Source organism: Pelophylax lessonae (genome assembly GCF_965119305.1).
Source record: "Pelophylax lessonae genome assembly, chromosome: 12".
In the NCBI taxonomy this organism is placed as follows: Eukaryota; Metazoa; Chordata; class Amphibia; order Anura; family Ranidae; genus Pelophylax; species Pelophylax lessonae.
The window spans coordinates 92,922,931-92,935,838 of NC_138779.1; the positions used below are offsets into that span (position 1 = coordinate 92,922,931).

At 46.4% G+C, this 12,908-nt stretch overlaps 1 protein-coding gene across 2 annotated transcripts in view; it reads left to right on the forward strand.

Annotated features, from left to right (window-relative positions):
* The window catches only part of LOC309568082 (myosin-binding protein C, fast-type-like), a 236,518-nt gene that overhangs the window by 162,937 nt on the left and 60,673 nt on the right, over window positions 1-12,908 (forward strand). For both annotated transcript variants that reach the window (XM_082273655.1, XM_082273654.1), the window contains exon 16: window positions 1,886-1,915. In XM_082273655.1, the coding sequence (XP_082129781.1) occupies window positions 1,886-1,915 (30 nt within the window). The remainder of the gene's footprint in view (window positions 1-1,885; window positions 1,916-12,908) is intronic.

Consider the following 12,908-nt stretch of genomic DNA (forward strand, 5'->3'; position numbering starts at 1 on the left):
AGAATATCATCAAAAAGTTACTTTATTTCAGTATTTCAATTCAAAGAGGGAAACTCAAAATATATTTTACATAGATGCGCTACACACAGAGCGATATATTTCAAGCATTTCCTTCTTTCAATTTTGATGATTCTGGCTTACAGCTGGTGAAAACCCAAAATTCAGTATCTCAGAAAATTAGAATATTACATAAGACCAATAAAAATGATTTTTAATACTGAAATATTGGCTTACTGAAAAGTATGTCCATGTACAGTATAGTATAGTATGCACTCAATACTTGGTCGGGGCTCCTTTTGCATGAATTACTGCATCATGCTGGCAAAAATAAAATGTAAAAATACTCCAGTTAAAAATTCATTAAAATATCACAGTTTTAGGCATTCCTCACTACTGTTAAAAGTTGTCAATTTAGGAATTATCTATAGTCAAATTATTTCTAAATTATAATTACTGTAAAAATAAGCAATAGAAAAATGGGAGGTGGTCTTCACGCTAAAGCCTAGATATTATTTTTATTTGATTTTTTTGGGCATAAGTTCTTTAACGTTTGCTCAGTTAATTCTAAGATTCACTGATCACAATAGCAGGAAACAATTGAAAAGCATATTTTAAAGTTCACTAAGCCCCTTGCCCCTATGTTGATGGGGACAAGGGCCTCATCCCCACAACCATGACCGGGGTTGTGGGGGTCTGTGGGCAGGGGGCTTATCGAAATCTGGAAGCCCCCTTTAACAAGGGGCCTTCAGATCCGGCCCCCCCCATATGTGAATGAGTATCGGGTACATAGTACCCCTGAATAGTCGAGGCATAAAAAGTAGTATAGTCTGAAACACTTCCTAAAATTGTGTATTACTACAGTATTTGGAACTATATATCCTAACCACATTTGGATTGTTTAGATGACGTTCACCTTTCGGGACATGTTACTGTTACATCTTACACCCGTATATAATGTAAGATGTAACGTGTATTTAAAGTGTTCCTAAGCACCTGCTTCCCACCCCCAGAACCCTCCTTCTCACCCCCAGAACCCTCCTTCTCTCCCCTGTATCAGTTGAATGAATAAACTACAAGCCTTCTCTATCACTGTGGCAGACAGACTTGTAGTTCTCAATGAACTATGGTCCCTTTCACACAGGCTTTTTGATCCAGCCTGCCAGTTCGTTTTTTAGACAGACCTGATCGGTTCCCCAATGCAGCCCTATTGAGCATCGGGTGTCAGTGGAGACGTCTCCGCTGAAACCCGCTGCTATCCGATCCGATCCTGTCCGTGAATTCTGGACAGATGGAAAGCCTATTTTCCATCCGTCTGGAGGATTGGATCGGATGAAAATGGACAGGCGGTCCATTTTCGCCTGATCTCCCATAGAAGAGAGCGGGGCTCTGACAGCTCAGTCTCTGCAAAGTAAGCGGAGACGGACCTGTCATCCGTCTGCTCAGTGGGGATCGGCAGATCGCCTGTGTGAAAGGGGCTTAAGGGTATAGTAATCAGTGCACCGCCTATGTGAAAGGGGCTTAAGGGTATAGTAATCAGTGCACTGACCATCAATCAATGGACACTCCCTCCAGCTTTCTAATTGAAAGCCCATACTGAGTTACGGGCAGAGAGCTGAAGAAAGTGTCTGTAGGAGCTGGACATTGCACCAGTGATCCACATAATATATGTGCATTTTTTTTTTTTTTTTGCAAAAATATGTGTATTTATTATTTTTTTCGTAAAAGTGAACTTTAAACACATCCATATTAGCAACATATATTGTATAGTATTCCTATCAGTTAAATTACCAATTAGCATAAAGTGCATGGTATAGATGTATTTACTATCAAAATTAAAAGAAAGAAGGAGTTCCTTAAATGACACACTGTTTATTTATTTTTTCAGAGGTCAAGATTGAATATGTCCCTCTTGAAGGTAAGAAGGTGCTAAATACAATATATATATGTAGCACCACCCCCGCAGGAGCTGCTGATTATATTATTGGGTCTACACCCTGCCTAACAACCCAATCAAATTGGCTCGATCCCTCCTCAGGCACAACTGACCCAGAATAGGACTGGACTATCAAATAGATACACAGGTTGGAATACAATACTTCACTATGCAACAATACCTTGTTACCTTCTTGAATAGTAGTCCTTCTGGGTGACACAATGGAACAACGCACAAGATTGTAATTAACCAAACTTAGTTTACTATATATCAAATTGAATAGGGGAGATACAATACAATACAATACAAGTCCATAAAAGGTTATTTAAAACAGCTTTAAAAAGGTAAAAGAATACCCCCACACTCCTCCTGCATTAAGGCTAGACACAGTACCAGGTAGGTGGGCCTATCTGAGTCCCTCCCCCAGAGTTCTCTTCTTTCTTGTTGATCTTCGCTAGCAAGGTTATTGAATAGAGCTCATTTGTAATCCAGATTAGGAATAAAGATCAAGAGAGAGAAAACAACGAGCTGTTAGTTGTCACCGCAGGGTGTCTGCGTAACTGAGCAATAACTTCTGCGAGAGAGATAAGCCTCTGGCGACTCCTTTACAGACCTTATTGTTTGTCTATGAGTCTCCTGAGAGAGTATGGTGATAAACCCCGTTGTTTTATCACCTCCTGCTGCGCTACCGCTATCTGTAGATAAAACTGTCTCTTCAGCAGATAAAGTCAGTTATTGGGCATGTGCCCTCTCACCAACAGAAGTTTCTCCTTCGCGCGCTTCCACTGCGGTCTCAGTCCTTTGGCTATATGCCAGCCGCGCGGGGTCCTTCTGGCGGATGACTTCCGGTCTCGGCAAACAGCAGTATGACCTCCAGGAATGTGCCTCGTGCTTGAGATGGGACGGTTCCACGTCGTCCCTCCAGGCTAAAAGGCTCTAGCCCAATATCCAGTGTCAGTCCTTCACTCTCGCTCGCTGGTTCCTCAGAGTCCAGCGCAGAAAGGCCCCCCCTTCGCGCGCTTCTCTCTTCCTTTAAATAACCTCCCCCATAGTGCCGTGCGGTGCAGCCGTGCACCCTGGATCTTGCAAAGCAGCCTGGGAGATGTAGTTTCTTCATCTTGTGAAAAGGAAGTCACAGCCCGGGAAATTCCATGCAGCTACCACTAGAGGGAGCCTAGTTCCTGGATCTTGCAAAGCAGCCTGGGAGATGTAGTTTCTTCATCTTGTGAAAAGGAAGTCACAGCCCGGGAAATTCCATGCAGCTACCACTAGAGGGAGCCTAGTTCCTTCCCACATATCAAACAGTGTCTTTAGGCATGTTTAACCCCGCTACACACTCCCCCCACTTGAGAAACTTTGGTCCCCAAAGAGGTCAACAGTATGTACCCTAGTGCATAGGTTGGCATTATACAACAAAAACATTAACATTTTGCTGAAATAAGTCAATCTGAATACATCCAATTTTGTATTCTAATAGCAGTGCAACAGTAAAACGATAAAGTGCAATTAATAAGCAAATAAGTGATTTCTACAGTGTTAATATAGTGCTGATTTCTAGTGCTTTTATATAGTGCTCCTTTAAAAAGCACATGTGCCTTTGCAATTTCTTAAACACTTACATCTTAAAGTTTGTGTTGAAAAAAAAACATCAAAAGGTGAGAAAGAGAAAAAAACATATAGCGAGGTCAGAGCAACAAAATGTGCACAAACATTAACTCACAAAGTAAACCAAATTGTGAACATCAAAAACTGTGCTTATTATAATGGCCAAACCCAATATCCTTATGTACAAACTTAAATGCAAACGTTTTCTACTTCAATACTTTGTTCTCATGATCTCTCACAGACCCCCCAAAACTTGGGTGGCTTGTACAGTTGTGCCTGGGGGTGAGCTAGGGTTGTCCCCCACCAAATCTACAGTGGAGGAACTAGGCTGGTCAGGAGATCTTTTGGAGGTAAAAACAGCTTCTTCCGAACATTCACCCAATTGATCATAGGTCAGTCTCTTAGGTGGGTGAATGACTCTCCTTTCCCTCTGTTCCCGTGGAGGCATGCTCTCAGAGGTGCTAGGATCAGGCACTTCTGAGGATTCTTCAATGTCCCCCTCCTCATGTTCCAACACAGAGGAACCTGATGGTTCAAGAGAGGTCAGTTCTTCTTCAGAGAAGGGTGCAACCTCCTCCTCAGGATCTTCATCCTCAGCTGCTTCTTCTGGAAGCATATGAAAGGGTATGAATTCAGGGGCTTCTGCCCGAAGGGCTCCTCTATCAGCCAAGTCAGATGAAGACAGGGAGGCAGGTGTGGGTTCTGGCAACTGAGATGACCACAACCAGTCGGGTACCTCCTCTTCATCTTCCAAATCTTCAGATGGAGAACTTCCCTCTCCCTCATCTGGGAGCGTCGTCTGAGATCTGGTAACTGGTCTGGACCGGCGAGAAGTCGAAGGGGCCTCTGACACGTCTTCCACAGGGGGCATACGAACCGCTTCAGAGAGAGGCAGCAAATGGTTCCGATGCCAAGCCTTCAATGGACCCACACTTCCTTCAGGCCGAATTTGGTACACAGGAAGGTTTGGCAGTTGCTTGCAGATAACATAAGGTTGGGACTTCCAGCGGTCTGCCAACTTGTGTTTTCCCGGGACACCCAAGTTTCTCAACAAAACCCTGTCCCCTGGTTGCAGGTCATGGATCCGAACTTTTAGGTCGAAATTTTTTTTATTCCGCAGTCCACGTTGATCAGATGTGGCCTGAGCCTTGTCATAGGCCGCTTTCAGACTCTTCCGCAGTCGGTCCACATATCCTCTATGCGATGCTGAAGAGGTATGATCAGGCGAAATGCCAAAGGCCAAATCCACTGGCAACCGAGCCTCCCTTCCAAACATCAGCCGATAAGGGGAATATCCAGTAGCATCACTGACAGTGCTGTTGTAGGCATGCACAATGGCAGCTACGTGCTTGCCCCAATGCTGTTTCTTCTCTGAGCTCAAAGTCCCCAACATATCCAAAAGAGTCCTGTTAAATCGTTCAGGCTGGGCATCCCCCTGTGGATGGTAGGGAGTGGTTCTAGTCTTTTGAATGCCTAACATATCTAACAGTCTCTTGATCAGTCTGCTTTCAAAGTCCCTTCCCTGATCAGAATGGAGGCGTTGTGGTAACCCATAATGTACAAAGAACTTCTCTACAAGAACTTTGGCTACCGTTGAGGCCTTCTGATCCCTTGTTGGGAATGCTTGAGCATATCTGGTAAAATGGTCTGTTACCACAAGGACATTCCCCTGGCCACTCAGATCAGGCTCTAAGCAAAGGAAATCAATGCACACCAGCTCCATGGGTCCCTGACTTTGTAGATGGCCCATTGGGGCTGCTTGACGTGGCAGAGTCTTCCTCTGTATACACCGGACACAAGAATGACAGTATCCTTCAACTTCGGCCCTCATACAAGGCCAGTAGAACCTGTCCCTGACAAGCTGAAAGGTTCTTTCGGGCCCCAGATGGCCATGATTATCATGAAGAGCGGCCAGAACTCCCTCTCTGTATTTAGCTGGTAAGAACAGTTGCCACTTCTCCTCCAGATCTTCAGATGGACCTCTCCGGTAGGCCACTCCTTCTCTGATCTGTAACCGGGTCCACTCTCTATGCAACAGACGGGCCCCCTGAGGGGAGTCAGTTAGAAGCAACTCAGGGCTCTGGATCTCCAGGGCTTCCAAGAGAAGTTTTCCCAAAGGGTCTTCCAACTGCTCCTTCCGCAAGTCCCTTTTGGACAGCCGGGGCAAACCCTCCCCTTCAACTTGGGTCACCTGGCAGTAGCATTTGGGTACTCCGATAGCCGAAACCCCAATCTCTTCTGCTCTTGACCCTCCTCGGGATCGAAATTCAGTTCCCTGATATAGGGCACGCACCCCTTCTGGAGCCAAATGAGTCCATTCTTCCGCAGGTTCCTGTGGAACATGCAACCTTCTGGATAGGGCATCTGCATCCCTATTTCCGATTCCTGGCCGATACTTCAGGCTAAAATTGAAGCTAGAGAGGGCAGCCAACCATCGATGTCCTGTTGCATCCAGCTTGGCCGTAGTCAACAGATAGGTGAGGGGATTATTATCTGTCTTGACAATGAATTCAGCTCCGTACAGGTAGTCTTTCAATTTGTCAACCACTGCCCACTTCAAGGCCAAGAATTCAAGTTTGTGAGTAGGATAATTCCTTTCAGCAGGCAGTAGGCTTCTGCTCACATAGGCAACAGGTCGCAGATGACCCTCATGCTCCTGATAAAGTACCCCCCCCAGCCCATCTCGGCTGGCATCAACATGCAGTTCATATGGTTTTGTGGGGTCCGCATAGGCCAACACAGGGGCAGTGGTTAGGGTTTCCTTCAGCTGGACAAAGGCCCCTTCGCATTCCGGGGTCCACTGATCCTGGATGGATTCCTTAGCCTTCCGGGGGCCTATGGTGGACTTCGCCGGCTTTACCAACTCAGGGACATCATCTTCTTCATTCTTCAGGAGCTCATTTAGGGGTCGGGCAATCTGGGCGAACCCCTCCACAAACCTCCTGTAATAGGAGCAAAAGCCCAAGAATGACCGGAGTTCGGTCACATTTGTGGGTCTCGGCCAGGAAGCAACAGCATCCAGCTTGTCCGGGTCAGTGGCCACCCCTTCTTCAGACACGATATGGCCCAGGTAATGGACCGAGGACTGATAGAATTGGCACTTCTCAGGAGAAAGTTTCAGACCTTCTTCATGTAGCCTCTTCAAGACCTTTTCCAACCTCTCCTCATGTTCTTCTAAAGTTCTGCCAAACACGATAACATCATCCAAGTATACCAGTACCTCTATCAAATTCATATCTCCAACGGTCCTCTCCATCAGCCTTTGGAAGGTAGCAGGGGCCCCGGACAACCCCTGAGGCATGCGATTGAACTCAAAGAACCCCACAGGGGTGATGAAGGCTGTTTTCTCCCGATCTTCGGGGTGCATGGGGATCTGATAATACCCACTCTTTAAGTCCATCACACTGAACCACTTCGCCCCTGACAGACTCTGTAGGGCATCTTCGATTCGAGGAGTGGTATACTGGTCTGGGATGGTTCTTCTGTTCAGCGTTCGGTAGTCGATACAAAGCCTCAGAGATCCGTTTTTCTTCCGGACTACCACTATCGGGGAAGCATACGGGCTCCTGGATTCTCGGATAATCCCGATCTTTTTGAGCTCTGCCAGCTGTTGACGTAGATCTTCTAAGTCACCTAAGGGGACTCGCCGGACTCTCTCCCTGAAAGGCTTGTCCTCACTCAGGCGGATCTTATGAGTGGCACTCCTGGCACATCCCACGTCAAACTCGTCCTTAGAGAATATTTCCCTCCATCGAGCAAGTTGTGCCTTGGCCCTCTTCACCCATTCCGGCGGGAGGGCAGCGTTTCCAGAGCAAAGCTCCTCTATAACCGCTTCACCCTGTTCCTTTTCTTTGAAATCAATGGGGGCAACTGGGGTAGCCGGGTTGACTTGGCCCAGGAGCACTCTGGCCGGTACCTTCACTGGTGTAATAGAGGTGTTTCTGACACTCACTAAAACCCTTCCACGGTTTTCCTGTAACTCCTTCAAAGGGATCACCTCAGGGATCACTTCTATCCCTCTCTGTCTCTCCTTTTGACCTGATTCAAAGATAATGAAGGGACCCGGCTGTTGCCATGTGAGTTTAACAGAAGCCTTAAAACAGGCCACCTCTCCTGGCTGTAAGACCTTTTCTGCTCTATCCAGCTTCCAGAGTCGTCCAACTCCTTCTGCGGGGGTCTCTTGCTCCAACACTAATCGTTGGTAGGCCTGCCGTAGCATGGGATGGATCCTTGGCGCCTGAGCATCTTGTCCCTGGACCAGTTGTATCAGAAGGCGCCTTACCAGGTCAGTGTTTGTTCCTACGATGAGAGAGCTTTTGTTGGCCCCTGGTGGACGAGGACAGACCACCGCTAAGGTGTCGAAGGTTTCCGCTTCACCAGCCACTGATGGATCAAAGGTCAACTTGATTGGCAGATACCCGTCATAGGGAAAACTTTGGGTCCCAATACCCCATATCTCCAGATCTTCCAACTTCTGCAAAGGTAGATGGGTAAGATATTTATCATAGAAGTCTCTATACAAAAGAGTCACCTGGGCCCCTGTGTCAAGGAGGGCTCTTGTGTAAATTCCTTCCACCTGAACCGAGACCACTGGGGAGGGCCCGACCAAGTTAGTTGGGAATTCTCTTGATGTAGCCTTGTTATCTGATTCAGTTCTCTGTACCCTGGCCCTCTTCTCCTTTTTCTTCCTTGATCTAGGCCCCCGCCGAATCCGGTGTGCATTGACTTTCCTTCCCTCAGTAACCCGGAGTCTAGAACTGGGGGTGTTATATTTGGGTCTGACCCCCTGACTCAGTTTCCCTGATCCTGCACCACTTCTGGAGTCCCTTAAGACTGGCGGACACCCGGTTGACTCCTTCACCGGTGTCCTCTGAAGTTTCCCGCTGGCTCGCGAGGTTTCGCGGCAGCATTTCCTGAGCTGGGACATACCCTTCTAACATGCCCAACTCCCCCGCAGTTGAAACAAGTTAACAATCTTGCAGGCCGTGGCTCTGGATCTGTGCTGAGACTAACAGGTTCATCTGGCCTCTCCGATATACTCCCCTTGGGTAGAGTGGATACCTGACCAGTCAGGATGGACACCATTTCTATCAACTGAGACACTTGGGTCTTTAGGAGTTCAACTTGAGAGTCACCCTCTTCCACACTTATCACTCCAACCCGGGCAGTTGAGTCAAACTGCCGACTTTTCTTCTTGTTGTCCAACATGACCTCTTCCTCTCTGACCATTCGAATCAGATCGGGGTATTCTAGAATGCCGCCATCTCGACGAGTTCGTAACAGTATGGCAATGGGATCTAAAGGTTGAGCCCCTTTCAGAACCTGTCGTGCACGAGTCTCATCTATTTTCCGGGGGTCTATTCCTTTCTTTAACAGAATCTGGTGGATAATCCTATCCAGACGTTTAATGAATTCGGACAACTTCTCCCCCTCTTCTTGATAACAGTGGTCCAACTGGTAGAGAAGTTCAGCCGCGTTCTCCGTCCGACCAAACACATCTTGCAGAATGTCCAAATAATCCTGTGCAGTGCAGTTCTTCTTGCTAAGCTTTAGATTACGTACAGCCTCTAATGCAGGTCCCCTTAAACTCTCTGTGATCCTCTGCTTCTTGTGCTGTTCTGGTACCTCCCATTCCTCCAAAGCCTGAGTGGCGGTATCTAGCCACTCTTCGAACCCATCTTCTGCTGAAGGCACAGGCTGTTTCCCAGAGAATGTCCGGAGCTTCCTATATCCAGTCATCAGATAGCTCGAGGAGTCCCTGCTACATTTTGCCACAATCTCCCCAAGAACAGCACACAGTTCTGAGCTAAAAGTCGACAAAGATGATGACTCAGGATGCCCTTCTTGGACACCTTTTTCTTGGCTGGATACCCCAGGGGTGGTGGATGAGGGACCCGCAGTAGGAACTCCTGGATGTATCAGGAAAAGTTCTGTTTGGTCAATAGTTTTTACACTGTTTCCATTGAAATAATCAGGGACCCCTTTCCTCCACTCACACAGTGCATACGTGTGTGGGGCAGTGGTGTCAGTTTTTATGTCAATCACCCAGAATTTCCTGTCTGTGGATAGTGCCCTTAAAACAGGGAGGAGCTTTTCTTCAGTCCAGGCTTCTCCCTTGATTTCAACCACCAGGCCATTTTCCACTATGACATTCTCTTCCTTGCACCACTCAGCAGCAGCGAAAGGATCCATTTCTGCGTGGGAGGGGATTCTGGGGCTGAGAGGGTTGTGTTGCAGGACTGTAGAAATCCCGGACGAGCCCCCACGTGTAGCACCACCCCCGCAGGAGCTGCTGATTATATTATTGGGTCTACACCCTGCCTAACAACCCAATCAAATTGGCTCGATCCCTCCTCAGGCACAACTGACCCAGAATAGGACTGGACTATCAAATAGATACACAGGTTGGAATACAATACTTCACTATGCAACAATACCTTGTTACCTTCTTGAATAGTAGTCCTTCTGGGTGACACAATGGAACAACGCACAAGATTGTAATTAACCAAACTTAGTTTACTATATATCAAATTGAATAGGGGAGATACAATACAATACAATACAAGTCCATAAAAGGTTATTTAAAACAGCTTTAAAAAGGTAAAAGAATACCCCCACACTCCTCCTGCATTAAGGCTAGACACAGTACCAGGTAGGTGGGCCTATCTGAGTCCCTCCCCCAGAGTTCTCTTCTTTCTTGTTGATCTTCGCTAGCAAGGTTATTGAATAGAGCTCATTTGTAATCCAGATTAGGAATAAAGATCAAGAGAGAGAAAACAACGAGCTGTTAGTTGTCACCGCAGGGTGTCTGCGTAACTGAGCAATAACTTCTGCGAGAGAGATAAGCCTCTGGCGACTCCTTTACAGACCTTATTGTTTGTCTATGAGTCTCCTGAGAGAGTATGGTGATAAACCCCGTTGTTTTATCACCTCCTGCTGCGCTACCGCTATCTGTAGATAAAACTGTCTCTTCAGCAGATAAAGTCAGTTATTGGGCATGTGCCCTCTCACCAACAGAAGTTTCTCCTTCGCGCGCTTCCACTGCGGTCTCAGTCCTTTGGCTATATGCCAGCCGCGCGGGGTCCTTCTGGCGGATGACTTCCGGTCTCGGCAAACAGCAGTATGACCTCCAGGAATGTGCCTCGTGCTTGAGATGGGACGGTTCCACGTCGTCCCTCCAGGCTAAAAGGCTCTAGCCCAATATCCAGTGTCAGTCCTTCACTCTCGCTCGCTGGTTCCTCAGAGTCCAGCGCAGAAAGGCCCCCCCTTCGCGCGCTTCTCTCTTCCTTTAAATAACCTCCCCCATAGTGCCGTGCGGTGCAGCCGTGCACCCTGGATCTTGCAAAGCAGCCTGGGAGATGTAGTTTCTTCATCTTGTGAAAAGGAAGTCACAGCCCGGGAAATTCCATGCAGCTACCACTAGAGGGAGCCTAGTTCCTGGATCTTGCAAAGCAGCCTGGGAGATGTAGTTTCTTCATCTTGTGAAAAGGAAGTCACAGCCCGGGAAATTCCATGCAGCTACCACTAGAGGGAGCCTAGTTCCTTCCCACATATCAAACAGTGTCTTTAGGCATGTTTAACCCCGCTACATATATAAGGGCTTGTATTGATGGGCAAAGGCAGTGTGCTTTCAGGTGCATTCTGCTAGCATTTAGAAATAGTTTGAGAAGCTACTAAGATCATTTAAAGTTCGTTGACAGAAGTTCATTGACAGATGCATTTGAACTGAATTTGACAAACTTCTGACCTGCATTTTACCTCCTTCTAAGCTACATCAGCCTGCTTCAAACTACCTTTGGATTTCCATTAATTTAAATGGGGGACAAGCTGTTCTGATGAACACAAAAACCCATATACATAGGCTCTAGGATCTTATTCCCACGTTTGTTTAGGGTCCAACTAGGATTTTTTGTGGAAGACTCAGCAAGGTTTCTGCAAACACCTGTGGTCAAGAAGCCCTATACAGGGGAAGAGGCTGACAGAACCTGCAATCATTTGGAACTATTAGCATGTAATTGGACTTGCAGTGATTACTTGTGGATGATTGGCCCTGCAACAACAGACTGTTTGCATTCAGGGCCGATCGTCAATGAGCCAGAGCTCTCCAATCAGCAGGGAGCATGAGGTTTGGTAATTGCAAAGCTATAGGTCTGTCTTAGCAGGGGGTGTGTGGGGCTCCTGCAACAAGACCACTGCTTCCCTTAGGCTCCTTTCACACCTGAGCATATAGTTTTCAGGTGTTTTTTTGGGCTTTTTACAGTCGTTTATTGTGGCTTTTTTCTGGCTTTTTTCAGACATTTTTGCAGGTGTTTGAAGGAAGGCATTGACATCTAACAAAAACGCTTGTAATCAGCCAAAAAAGAAGCTCATGTACTTTTTTGAGCTTCAGGCATTTTTCTTCTGGAGAAAAACGCTCAGATGTGAACAGGGGCCTTTGAAATTAACGGGATTTTGCTTGTTTTGAGACTTCAGAGATGAGCGTTTTACGAGCTGAAATACGCTTAAATGTGAACAGGGCCTAAGGGAGCAAGGGTCTCACTCTTCAGCTGCTGGCAGGAGATGGGTTTGTGTGAAATAAGCGTTCTTTGTAGCTAGTACCAAAAACAAGTTTTGAAATAATGACCCTATTGCCACACAAGCAAATTTGTAGCAACTAAACATCACTTTGTTAAATCGTATATTGCCAGTAGAAAATGATCTGCATTCAGTAGATGTCACAGCAATTCCAGGAAATGTATTGCTCAGTCACTGTGTGATTCACCTTCAGTAGTATTTTAGGGTGACATGGGTATGAAGTAGGCAAATCAGGTCAATGAGCTGTCTTTAATAAGTTACAAGTGTAAAAAGGAATATCCAAATCTTGATTTCTAGTATTACAGAAGGTATAGTTACTATATGAACTTAAAGCAGAACTCTGGGATCAGCAAAAAAATCCCCCCATTAGTACATCCCCCTACACAAAACACTAAACAGTTAATACATTTGTGAAATTCCTTACCATTGAAGAGAAAAGTCTAATTACATTTTCAGGAAGCCCTCTCTGTAATTCAAAAAATGCAGTATCTATTCTGCCAAGGAGGAGCTGTAAATGCAGGGAGACGTCACATCCTCCACTCTCACTCTAAACTCATTAGAGACTACAATTCTCATCATGCAAAGGGAATTGTAGTGAAAGTGGGTGGGCAAATTTTGCTTGTACTGCAAATTACGCCCCCACATTCACCAGCCTCAAAGACATAATGGGCTAGATTTAGATAGATAAAACTTGCTTTCCTCCTCCAAGTGTTTAGGTTTTAGAACAATGGCGACTCGTCACTTTTTCCTGGCTGCAACCAAATCGGAAAAAAAGTGCCTGGGCTCCATGGTCTCT